Source organism: Simochromis diagramma, unplaced genomic scaffold, assembly GCF_900408965.1.
Source record: "Simochromis diagramma unplaced genomic scaffold, fSimDia1.1 OVJJ01000205.1, whole genome shotgun sequence".
In the NCBI taxonomy this organism is placed as follows: domain Eukaryota; kingdom Metazoa; phylum Chordata; class Actinopteri; order Cichliformes; family Cichlidae; genus Simochromis; species Simochromis diagramma.
Window position 1 is genome coordinate 416,737 of NW_024386782.1, and position 13,201 is coordinate 429,937.

General features: G+C 39.9%; 1 protein-coding gene across 3 annotated transcripts in view; it reads left to right on the forward strand.

Annotated features, from left to right (window-relative positions):
* The window catches only part of cadm3 (cell adhesion molecule 3), a 104,962-nt gene that overhangs the window by 58,686 nt on the left and 33,075 nt on the right, over nucleotides 1-13,201 (forward strand). For all 3 annotated transcript variants that reach the window (XM_040014474.1, XM_040014491.1, XM_040014482.1), the window contains exons 4-5: nucleotides 1,773-1,925; nucleotides 8,014-8,151. In XM_040014474.1, coding sequence (XP_039870408.1) covers nucleotides 1,773-1,925; nucleotides 8,014-8,151 — 291 coding nt within the window. The remainder of the gene's footprint in view (nucleotides 1-1,772; nucleotides 1,926-8,013; nucleotides 8,152-13,201) is intronic.

Here is a 13,201-nt window from a genome sequence, read left to right on the forward strand (position 1 = left end):
GAAGAGCTGAAGGAGGTGACTGGGAAGAGGGTAGACTGAGGCCCTCACAGCTAGGACTCGTAGAAGCAGTATATGATGGTTGGAAGAATGGATGGATCCTTCTAAGGATTGAGATCCTTATCTCGCTCTACTCCTCTCTTATAATTATTCTGTCTGCAGTGACTTTCCATTTTATTGTAGTTAAACTAACATAGCTGTCCTAGTTTGAAACTGGGAGAAAACACAAAGAAGAACTTGCTAAAAAAACAAAAACTTTGAATGTGAAAACAAATCTGACTATTCACTGTGCTTAAGCATGATGGCTTTTTCCAGGTGTCTGCTTTATCACAGCCTGCTTGTTTTGCGTTTAGCCATTATTTGCAGAGAGCCAGCTCTGCACAGAGAACAAAGCTGAAAAGTTTTTCTTGAGACAGAGAGATAGACAGATATACATCTAGATAGACAGACAGATAGGAAGGCAGGGAGACCGGCAGCAATCACAGAGCACAAACACTGCAGAGGTCAATGCTATCACGGAAACGAGCGGTTATTTCGTAGCATTTCATCATCATCATCTATCTCGGTCGCTTGCGCTCTCTCCCTCTTTCATGGCTGGATTTCTCATTGATGACAAAGCCATTTATGTCTCTCTTATTCCCCCTTCTCGCCTCCCTCCTCTTTATCCCCCCCATTCCCTTTCCTCTCCCTTCTGTTCCTCCTGGTCTCTCTCTAACTCTCCTCGCTATTTATGCTTCCTCTGTTTTATTTTTCAGCTTTTTTTTCCCTCTTGCACTTTTCCTCATCTCTCATTCTCAATTTGCGTCTCCTTTCCATTCTCTCTTTGCTCTTTGTCTTCCTTTGCCTCGTTTGCACTTGCATCTCTATTTTTTACTCCTCTCTCACCTCATCTTCGTCACTCGTCCTTCTCCTCTCCGCCTTACATCATTTTTTCTTTCTCTAAACACCTCTCCCCCTCCCTCCTCCTTCTTCTCATTTTACCTTTCTCTTTCCCATGATTTAAATTCTGCGGATCATCTTTCTTACTTTCCTCTTTGCTTCTCACTCTGCCCTTCCCCTCCTTGCTCATCCTCCTTAGCGCACTTTCTTTCTCTCTTCCCACCTCCTGTTTTCCTCACTTCAGCTCCACCACCCCTTTCATTATTGTTTCTTTTCGTACTTTTTTCGAACTTGTGCATTTGCTGTTCCCCCTCATATATTCCTTACAAACATTTATCAGCCTTTTCTTTCCTTCATCTTCACCATTACCTTCTTAACTATTCATTTCTCTTCTCTCCCTATGTACCTTCCTTTCTAACTCATTCCCCTCCTTCTAACTCCCATTTTCCTGTTCTTTCAGTCTTTCTCCCTACTGTCTCACCTCTTGCACACCCTCCTCTCTATCACCATCCTCCCTGCTTCACTTTATTTTTTTTAACTGTCTGTGACGGTATTCTTTCTTCCCATACCTCTGTCACCTCCCTCCTTTTTTCATAATTTCTTTTATCGCATCCTTTTTCCTTTCCATTCTTGCCTCTTTCCTTTTCTCTGCTGTGTTTGATCATGCTCCCCTCTCTTCTGTCTTCTTCCTTTTTTTAAATTTCTTTCTCTTTTATTTCATTAAAAAAAGAAACCCATATATAGCAGTCATTGAAAAAAAACACACTATTTAGCTCTCTAACTAAAGTTTAAAGGCAAAAATAACTGATAAATCAAACAAACACAGCTAATAAAAGCTAAATCTCCTCAAACACTTCATAAAGTACATTTCTAATAATTGATATTCTCTTCCTCAGCGCTGAGAGACAACCGCATCCAGCTGTATCGCTCGACATCCACCGAGCTTTCCATCACCATCTCGGAGGTGCAGCTGTCTGACGAGGGAGAGTACACCTGCTCCATCTTCACCATGCCAGTCCGCACCGCCCGCGCCACCGTCACAGTGCTAGGTGGGTCACAAAAATATGTATAAAGCACACACTGTCAGTCACTCCTTCATATTGTGGGAGAAATCTGTCATTTTGTATAGAAACTGCTTTACCTTTGATACTGTCAAACATATTTTTATATGAACTTATCCAGAAAGAAACCTATGGATTTTTCATATGTCTTAACTTGGTAAAGAGATAAAAGGACAAAAGTATAAAAGAAAGACGCTTTGCTCATTTTTTGATTTCAATAAAACCTTATTTGCTATAAGGCTAACCTTCCTGTCTCCTGTATGTCCTTGAAGGATCCTTAGGTTTTGATATTTTTCATATTTCTCTGTCTCTTGTAGGCTTTTCTAAAATATCTCTTTGTTCACACTCAGGGCTAATGGTCCACAATGGCATTCTTGTCTCCATTGTTCACCCTCAGCTTGCCTCTTTTGAGGCTGATTGACATTTGTACAAATCAGCTTGACTGCAGTCTGTCTTAATTTGTGACAAATTAAAATGGATTATTCAAAGCTTCTGACATATGCTATTATCACCCCACTCAGTTTTCATGTTGTTTATTCCCACTTTCATGGGAAATACTACTACAATTATTCCAAGCTGCATTCAGAGTGCACATTCAGAAAGTAAACGCAGGTGTTTTAAATTGCAGAAAAGTCCAACTTGACTTGTCGAGCTGTAAACAACTGGCTTCAATTCATCTTGATACATCGCCGTGGTATTTTGCTAGTGCGACCTACTCGCAGAGTTTACCCCCATGCTAAATGAAATTTTCCTTTGTTAATGTCAAACTTGCTTGCACTGGTACGCTAGCATTTTAATGCTGAATCTTCACAAAGTTTGGTGAATGATTAAATCAAATACAATGTGTTTAATTTGTGCAGTAAAAGACAGAGAGATCCCCACCTTTAGTTCAGAGTATAGATGAAGTTGGAAAAGCACCTAAAACAACCATTTCCCGTTAAGCTACCCAACTTCAAATCAAAAGGTCTACTCTGCCAATCTTCTGTGCCACTAAATAAAACAAGAAAACATATTTAAATATTTAACAGAACATCTGAATGCTAGTACTCAATAGTCTTCCATGTAAACGTTTCATACTGTTGCTTAAATCTGTGCATAAGGTTGTGGAGATATTAGTGAGAGATATTATTGCCAATAAATCAAAGAATTAAAAACATCCAGATTTTCCAAAATTGAAATAAAGTTTAGGTCACCAAAAAGTGAAAAGTTATGCAAGTTTAACAGAACAGTTTGCACAATGATAAATGTGTTATCTTCCAGTTCCTACAGGTGTCCCAGTGTTTGCTGCTTTGTTTTTGCTTCTGTCCACTTCATCTCAAACCAGCTCAATGACTTTTAAGTCTGGTCTTCCATCATTTAAAGACTACCATCTAGTTCTTTTCTCCTAATGTTTTGGGTCATTACCTTGTTGTAGAATGAGCCCCGGATAAACCAATGTGTCTTCCGCTGCCTTTTCCCCACCATTTGGACAGCAGTATACAGTACTAAAAATACATCAGTGGGTGTCATAACAGTTTCTTTCAACATTGCCCTCATATGGACACGGGTTTAGGTAAGTAAGCTGGGGCATCTATAAGAACTGTTAATTTAGTTCCACAGCTCCAGGAAAGCATTAGATGAATAGGTTTGTAATCCGTGAAAGAAGTCTGTTTAATCGGAAATCTTTTTTAGCTTACTGTTCTACATTTTGGTATTTTTACATTGGAATTAAACTGCACATATTAGCCCCCCCCCCCCCAAAAAAAAAGTCAAAATAAAAATAAAATTGAATACATTGGTGCAATCTGAAGGGTAATGCAAGTGTAATGAATGCCTGCAGCCTTGAATAAATTGCCATCATCCCGTCAGTGGAGAGTAGGCTGTTTTATTGATTGGATATTGGCGTAATTGGCTTTGGACGCTCTTTCAGGTATTGACTTTTATTAGCTGAGTTTTTACTGGTTCTCTGTGTCAGCTTATTCTGTCTATATTTAATGATTGTACTTTGCATGCTTGGCAATAGTGGAATGCACCAACGCATAAACAAAAGATAATTATTTTATACATGGAAAAAGCAACTGGCAGGATATTTCTGGGAGGCAATGATGGACAAATTCACAGCCAACACTTAAGGGCATCTAGTGCCACTTCTAAATTGGTGTGTAATGAATTTAAGTCATTATTTGTGCTGAAAACTCTCACATTAGTATGTATTCAATAAAGTGGACTTCCATTATTTCATTTTGCATTTCCTTCTAACATGGAGATAGAATTAATATTTACTGTAAGTTAATTTGTGATATTGATGAGATGCAATTTCCTCTCGCTTTTTTTTTTGATTCAGCACTTTATAATTTGCCAGCAAATTCCTGGCTGAAAAACCAAGCTGCAGAGGGTTTCGGCCTAATTCTCTTGGAGAATGCACTTAGTGGAAACAAGAGATTTACATTTAGGGTGGGGCAATGCAGCCTATGATTGCTCTGTGATTGTTCTGTGGCTCAGCGGGCAAAGGCTTTTCCCCCATATTTGAAATTAGTCAATCAACAACACCAAAATGATGGATTCAATCACTATTGTTGAAACGTATCCCAAATGTTTCGTCAGTGCTACAATATTGAAAATAATAAAACCTAGTTCCCCTGGACAACATAAGCAGTGTGCTCAATAATGATTTTTTTTAATTCATATTGGGGGGGGGGGAGGTATACTTTGAAGCAAGCATGAGGGCGGGTCCACTTGAGCTCTTAAGAGCCAAATTAACACGAGAATCATTTCTCAGTATTTACTTAAATTTTGCAGTAATTGTGTTTCAAGCATCTTTTATTCTCTGTAATTGACGGCTGTGACACTGTATTCTGCGTTCAATAAATATTTCATGGCTCCTGAGAGGGAGCAAACCCATTAAAAATGTATGGTAAAATGTCTAAAAAAACGCATGGACCCCCTATGGGAAAATCAAGCAAAGATATCGAGTTTTGGCAGAGCAGCGTTTGTGTGTGCATGTTTCATCCTTGTTTTGACTTGTTCTGACCGTCGTGCACAATCACACATCAGCACATAACTGGTGAGCGTGGCCAGTTTGCATGTGTCTGTGAGAAGGAAACGTATGGCATGCCTCCGCTCTTGAGCTAACCATAGAATAATTTATAATGGCTTTATTCTCTTTTATTCTACTTGTAGAGGAAAGGGTCTCAACAGGACTTCTCCAGCCAATTCTATATATCCAGTATTATTCCCTTATTAATATTCAATGCTACTTTACTGCCAGAGAGCTTCTGCACACAGTGCACTACATCAAATACCGCTACATTAAAAATTGACCACATTTTTTTTTAATGTATACCATGGCTAGTTCACAGCACTTTTTTTTGGCACTTCTGTTCGTCTTTTTGCAGTGGTTTGGACAAAATACTATAAATACATTCTGTTAATCTGTTTTCTGTCATTTGCTGTTTCCTGAATTTTATAAATATTTTGGAACAAAAAGTAATAAAATATAAATTTTCTTTCTTTCCTTTATGGCCTGGTCCTAAATCCATCTAAACTGTTGGCTTAACCATCTCCGCTTTCTCTCCTGCTATATAAGCAACTCTGTCTTTCCTGCCTTAATGCATAAGAAGGCAGTTTGCAGTCAAACCGAATGTTTATTATTTGCAAAAGCAGAATGACAGTAAGCGCCGCCAACATTTAGAGAAATGTTCCGCCCGCAAAAGCTGCAGATGGTGTATTGAAAGTTTAGAAAATTTTCTCCTCTTACCTTCAGCCATGGTGGTGAAGAAAAGTGGATACTGAAATATTTGGCAGAATGGATGTTTAGTCTTTTTTCTGCTTGCATTGTTTTCACTTGTGCTCCAAGTTAAAATAGCAGTTAAGCAAAAAATGTGTTTAACCAACTGTGCCAGAATCTGGAAGAACACCCTCTGGGAGAGTAGCATGAAATTTTGGTTTGGCAGCAGGGCATCTGGTGTTTCACTTGGCTAAAGTTTTTTTTTTTTTTTTTCACCTGACCTTTGGCTCATGCTGTGTTTCTGTCCCTCTCTTTCACTCCTGTAAATGGTCATCCAGGCCACCAGTATCCTTGCACAAATAGCGTTCACCTTGGCTTTTAGATAATGAATCCTGGAAGTTGTAATTAATATTGTATGCAAAATATAATCTACTTGACATTATGAGCTGACCTGAGAATGAATGCAATGCTGACTGAAACTGTAGAAATACATACATGCAGAACCCTTGCTGCTGATTTTGAAGGGATAATGCGTTATTATTATTCTCACTGAATTAATTGCTTTTCCATGATCATCAGTAGACAGCCGTCGTGCCATTTGGGGCTTCACTGCGACTGTTGGACTACTTAATATGTGTGCCACAAGTACTGTTGTAATGTTAAGTTAATGAAGGATTTAATCGTTTTCCTTTGGGAATATTTTCTTCTATATTTGGTTTCTGTAAGCTACCGTCGTGTTTTGAAGTCTTGTTAAAAATGTGGTGAGCGTTTCAAATTTTTCATGAGACTGTGAAATGCGCAGGAGAATATGACCTTTTTTTGTGGATAAAGAGAAAAATTAGACAGAGTTAAGGGTTTGTTGTATGTTTTTTGTGTAATTACCCAGTGAAATGTGTTTTGCAGTTAATTCAAACATAAATTAAAAAAAAAAACAAACACTTTTGTTCTTGATTTACTGTACACTTTTTTGCAATAAAAGGCATTGCTATAAATTTCCTTACAGCCCCATGCATGGGGTGGGTCCTTTGGCAGTTTTATAGAGACGAGTTTCTTTCCGAATGTTCTAAAATGTATTGTTTGTGCTAACACCAACATCTATTTCATCCGATGTATTTTCCCCTCACTGCATCAAATACTGGCCTTCTGTCAGATGCTGATCGTGTCCCTCTCGGCGATATTGGACACTGATGGATCACGGCCATGTTTTAAAAAGTGATAATGTCTGCTTTAGGAAGCTGCAAAGTTGGAGGTTTTCACAGGTTTCTTAGCCAGGAGACTGCAGTTTGTGTCCCATTTGGAATGCTGTGCTTTGCATTTTTCCCTTTATTTTCCCTCACCGATTTGTTATCATCTGACTCATATCCACTAGTTTAGATACTTAAAACTGCTGGCCTTGGTTCAGTTGGGTTCAGGAAAATATTGTAACATGTGTTAAAGTACATGGCTAGGCTGCTGCCTCTGCGACTCTGCCCCGGATAAGCGCAAGAGAATGGATGGAGGGATTGTGTTAAAGTATACCCCTTCACAACATCAACCCTGCAAGTTGAACAATTACACTGGTCATTTAAATATGACACAAGCATCCCTAAGTGACGGGTTGGGAGTGAAAGATGTGAGACACCAGCAGCTTTGACGAAAACGTCAGTATTTGACAGCCTAGTAATGAGAATGAGCTGTTTAGTCACAGCAGTTCACCAACTGAGCTTAAATGCTTCTGCAAGTTATGCCATCTGACTGTTTTTCAGACAGGCATGCAGATTTCTTGTTTTCTCATTTTATTTTAAAAGACAAAACAAAAAAACTGAGATATTTGCTCTGGGAAGCTGGAACTGGGGGAGTGTTTTGCCTCTGGGCTGCAAACATTAAACTCGGATGCCCATTCAGCCCAAAGAGGTGTAACTGTGCTGTGTTTAACTAACAGAAGCAAGTCACTTCCTTCTGAGACTGAAACAGTCATTATCTGCACATCCTAATTGGCCGCCTGTTAGCAAAACTGGGGGAAAAAAAATGTCTAGTGCACCAGTCATGGCAGATACTTATAATAGAGACAGCATGTTCTGATTCTTCTGGAAGGTCAGAGCTGCTGTGAAATGGTTACGAACCATATTGGGTGCAAATCATAGCAAGCCTGCATCATTATTTTTCTCCCAGCTGGATTCTATCAGAGCTTTCCAAGTTGCCCAAATAGATTCAAGCTCGTCTGCGATATTGTGGATGCCGCTGCACATTTTGCTGATAGGCCACAACTTTGCAGACACATGCAGTACTTGTTAGAAACTCAGCAACTGGCCTTAATTTTACAAGGTTAGCCCTGCTGCATAAAAGTCTTCTCCTTCTCTCTTTCTAACTCTAAAACTCTTTACTCTTTAGGTGTGCCCGGCAAGCCTCAGATCTCAGGCTTTGAGCATGCAGTGAAGGAGGGGGAAAAAGTCACCCTGACCTGCACCAGCACTGGCAGCAAACCCCCCGCCACGTTGCACTGGTACAAAGGAGACCAGCTGCTGAAAGGTGAGAGATACGGACAGTGCGTGCAATGCTTTGTGTCTGTCTTTATAATTTTGTGTTATGTGCACGAGGATGTTGTGAGGTCAAGAAAAATGTGTGTTGCACGTGTTAGTTTTTGTACTCTAGCTTGTACTCCTGGTGAGGAGTGTATGGGTGTGGCTGTGTGTTTGTTTAGGAAAGCTTGTGTGTCATTATGCAGCTGGAAGGATACTCTGAAGGAATGCAAGGATGTGTTTTTTACTTGTGGTGTGTTTGTGTGAGGTTTCTGTGGTCACAAGTGTTTATGGGTGACTGTGATCCTTGATTGTACGCTTTGTATGGGTATTTGCAAGCGCGTATGCGACATTGGTGCGCATATGCCTCACGTTTGAGCATTTGCAAGATCATGCTGCGTGTGTATTGCGTCCTTGCCATATTGCCTGCTGTCTCTCTGTGTGCCCTGAACCTGTGTGTGCATATGTGTGTGTGCATGTGCGAGAGCAAGCTGCTTGTGAGCCCGAGTCCAGAAACGTGCTGCGTGTGTGCCCTTCTTTCCCATCATTCGTTCACACATGTGGTGGCTTTTATTATATTTTGTGCGTGTTGTTCCATAGCTTATTTGCACAAGTGCACGTGTATGTTGAGCCGCAGCATATCTGCAACTGGGAGTGACACAACAGAGAGCAAGAGATAGCGTGGGTCGGATCTAGCTAGGGATAACGAAAGAATCCAGCAATAAAAGGCAGGGCGGAGGAGAGGATGAAGGGATGAGGTTGAACAGAGAAACCGAGATAGGGAGAGCTTTGCATGAGGTCAGGCTGACTAGTCTTTTGTTACAGATAAACGGGAGAAATGAGAAGGGAAGAAAGAGGAAGAGGCACAGCAAAGACAGAGAGGATGTCATGAGAGGACAAATTAACTGGCTTCTTCCAAACAGATAAGCTGAAAATCAAGGAGACGATTGGCAGCTTCTGACTCACAGTGGTATTGGCCGTGCTTTCGTTTCTCCAAATTGCAACCATCTTTCCCATAACCCCCCCTGCTTCTTGTTTCTAAATCAGTCAGAGGTTTTCTGTTTTGCTTTACCGAGCAGAACAAACATGTTTGAAGTGTTGTTTCTGTCGCCCTTTCGCTCCTTCCACCATCTGCCCTCACACGAAAAAAAAAAAACTCTGTAAGCTTTAAGCTCTCATTGTCCTGGAAGAACAGCGCTCTCTGTCTGTCGTCACAGCTCTCCAACAGATGCCGCAAATCCTACTTTATATACAGTACGCTGCGGTGTTTACACTGGTGAATCGTCTTTAGGAGGCTTTTTTCCAGTAATTACATTAATATAATAAGATAAAGATTTATTGATGTAAAAATGGACACTCAGGCTTTGTAATGCAAAAATGCCCATCGTTTGCCCTGATGCTTTGGCACTGTGTTAGTGTTTGCTATAATTATGGATTGAAAGGACTCAAAAAGAATGGACTAAAGCTACAAAGTGAAGGAGTAATGGGAGAGCTGCCCGCCTGAGGACAGATTATCTGGTCCTTTTGTTACAGCTGAACTAAAAGCAGGAGACAGAAAGGAAGGAGATTGTCGCTTTTTAGAAACTGGATTTCTGTTTAAAGGCTCACTTCACCCAAAATACAAATAGATGCTTTTTTCCTGTATGTACCTGTAATGCCACTTCAAAGCATTCACAGCCCAAATACTGCCGCTCTGTTTGATGCCACTGCCATCACAGAGATACACACAATATTGTCCTTGTCACTAGTGCCATTGTATACAGAGAGATAGCACTCCTTTTTTGCAAAGTGGCAACATTTCCATTTAGAGGCTGGAGTGGTGGTCACAAGTTTGCCGGCCAGGCTTGGGACTTTATTTTTAACTTTAATGTCAATTGCTTATTGGATTGTCTTCCTCTTGCATTTTAATTTTGCTTTTACCTCATAATTATCATTAGTAATAAATCTTTGCCTTTTTTTTTTCTTAAATAAAAGGTTGCGGTAAGGTTTAAATATGTCCCTTTCTCAACATAAGCCCTGCATATCATCTAATGATGCTTATCCATTGCTTTTAAATGCAACAGCAATGAGAACAGGCTAGCTACACCAATAATTTTGGTCTTATTTGCCCAGTTTTTGAGATAAACACTGTAAGTGAATGTTATTTTGTTTGTAGCGCTCTACTGCGTATATTAGAGCAGGGCGATATGACCAAAGATATTTATCACGATATACATTTGAAAATTTGCGATAACGATATAACTGACGATATAATTGACACTAGACAAAATGCTTTACAACTCCACAACTTTATTAGTGCAAAAAACCCCATCAGTGTATTTTCACTTAAACAAGCAGCTGTTTTTTATGTGTGTTAAAGTTATATAAAAATATAACAGTGCAAATTCCTCGCTGACAGTTTAACCAAAAGGCATTTCCAGTGGAAATTGGCCGACATATCCTCAGCATAACCATGTATAATATCCACAAAACTTAAAAAGAGGTTATACGCACACAATACGGTAATATTATGTTGAAGCACAGTACGTATCACTCCGCGAGGCGCCTGCCTACGATAGCCGTAATGCTCCGACAATCCATCAAGCGGTGCGGGTTCGTAGCTTAGCAAAGTCGTACTAAAACATTTGACAGATTTTCGAGTGTCGTGTACATGAAATCGTTTCGAGGTCAGTAAACACAACCAGAATTCATACATAAGGCACACGGGATTATAAGGGGCACTGTCGATTTTCAGAAAAATCAAAGGATTGATTTTAAGTGTGTCGTATTTTCCAAACAACACAGTAATAACGACGGCCCGCTAGCATGCGCTACCAAAAATAGTACTTTGTTGTGTATCTGACGGACGAAAGCTAAACCAGTTCCACACCACTGAAGTTGCAGCATTTTTACAAACCAATTCTGGTTCATCCGTTTCATTCAACGATCCACTTTTGCTCTTCTCATTCTGCGTCACCGCCATGTGCGTATGTAAACAAAGGCACTTCGCATGCGCGTTTTACCCATATTCTATCGCGATTTCATTTTCCTATTGTTGCCCAGAATTACACCGGTATTACCGTGAACGGTATGATATAGCCCAGCCCTAGCGTATATGTTTCATTTAGAAATTCAACAGCAGCATGTCTTTCCACAGATATGGTGGCGATTTCATATGCTAAAGAAACAGTCGTATCCCCAGGAGTTATGTATTTGCATTACACATAGCCACACTGCATGATTTACATACATAGTGTTTAATGTCATTCCACAGAGTAGGGAGGCTTTTACACAGCAAGATGGAAATTAAAGGTGTGGAAGTTCTGAGACTTGATAGAAAGAAAGTTTGTATTCTGTGATTTGCTCATTTCACTGTCATCAGAACCTTTCCCAATTCTTTGTGGTATTTTTTCTTGTCGTTTTTCTTTTGTGTGTGTGTGTGTGTGTGTCTTAGCTATATGCACATCTTAAATGGCCACTCTAGCAGACTTCTAGTGGAAAAACAGAATGTTACGTGACTCAAAACTGATGCATTCACAATTTGTTCCATTTATGGGCTAAATTCTGAAATACTTCATTCTATAGTTCCCATAATGCAATATAAAGGTGTTGTTCAGACTTTCTTATTCCTGCTAAAGCCACATGGTTGTGGTTAAATAGTCAAATTTTCTTAGGAAGGTTCTCAGCTGAGTGACCCAGAAGTGTCAGCCAGAATAACATGTTCCATAACATTCTCCTGATGTTATGGAAAGGTGTTTTTGAGCCTCTGTTATCTCCTGTAGCACTGGATACTGGGCCATCCTTTATAAAAGGTGAGCAGATAATACTGTCCTAGAATTCAAAGTGACACACTATCAGACGGCGCAGGAACAGAAACAATCAACATAACTGACAAGCTAGAGATCATCATATAATTTACTGCTGTCTCCCTCGTGCCGTAATTTGCTGTTTTGCCAGCTTTTAGGATAATCGATAATTAATTTTACTTCAGAGATGCCAGAAGCCTTAAAAAGGCAATTTTCAATGTAGATAATGTCTTCAGCAGGAGAACAAAATAGGAGTGGACAGCGGGTGAGCAGCATTTCCTAACACAACCATTTAATTTCACCGTTGTTGCTGATATTTTGTAAACCAACATAGTAAAAAAGCATGAGGTGTAATCACAGTTCATTTTCAGGATGTTGTAGTTTTAACATAACAGATTCATGTCAGCAAGCAGCCAGGATGTAAATTTATCTTTGTCAAACTCCTTATCTCTCAACCTTCATCACGTTTCCCACTAAGGTCAAGGAAAACTCATGAGTAAAAACACATAGGCGGTAAATTTTTTTGACTTTTTGACTCCAGTCCTTTTCTTTTGAACTTTGCCCTCTTCATTTAGCAGCTTCATTTCCTCTCACTGAAATAGCCCAGATGACATCATTCACCTTGTCATGATTAGGATATTAAACACCATGTACAAAATTACCGGGTCCGTGCCCCTGCCTTGTACAGATATCGCAAAAATTAATGAATTTGTAAAACATTAAGTGTTCCTCAAGGTTTTGCTGAATCACTGATCTGGCTTGGTGAAAGGGTTGCATGTAAAGTATACAGACATAGTTTATTTTGTAGAATTTGGATGAACCCAGCTTTTGAAATGGAGTGAGCACAGAGAGTAATAGAGACACACCAAGAGAGATTTGAAGGAGATCAACTCCATATGAATGATGTTGTGTTTGAGGCCTCGCTCAGCCATCCTGACACTGCGCAACACCAATCAGTCATTGCTGGGATGACACACACTCTGTCACAAACACAAAGACAAACCCACACACACACACAGAAACACAAACCCATTCGGTTCAATACACAAACATTAGTAATGGACAGATAATAATCATACACACACAAAGTGCTCATCTCCGGCTATATCACAGAAGAGCACCACGGGTCAGTGTGCTATTATTACAGGTTCTCATTCATGCAGCTGCGGTGTTTGTTTGTGTGCGAGTCCAAGCGTGCGGATGTTGGAAAGATGAGCCCATAGACTGTTTCTCACCAATGTCTGTGACAGCTTCACTGACAGTAAAAGGAAAGAT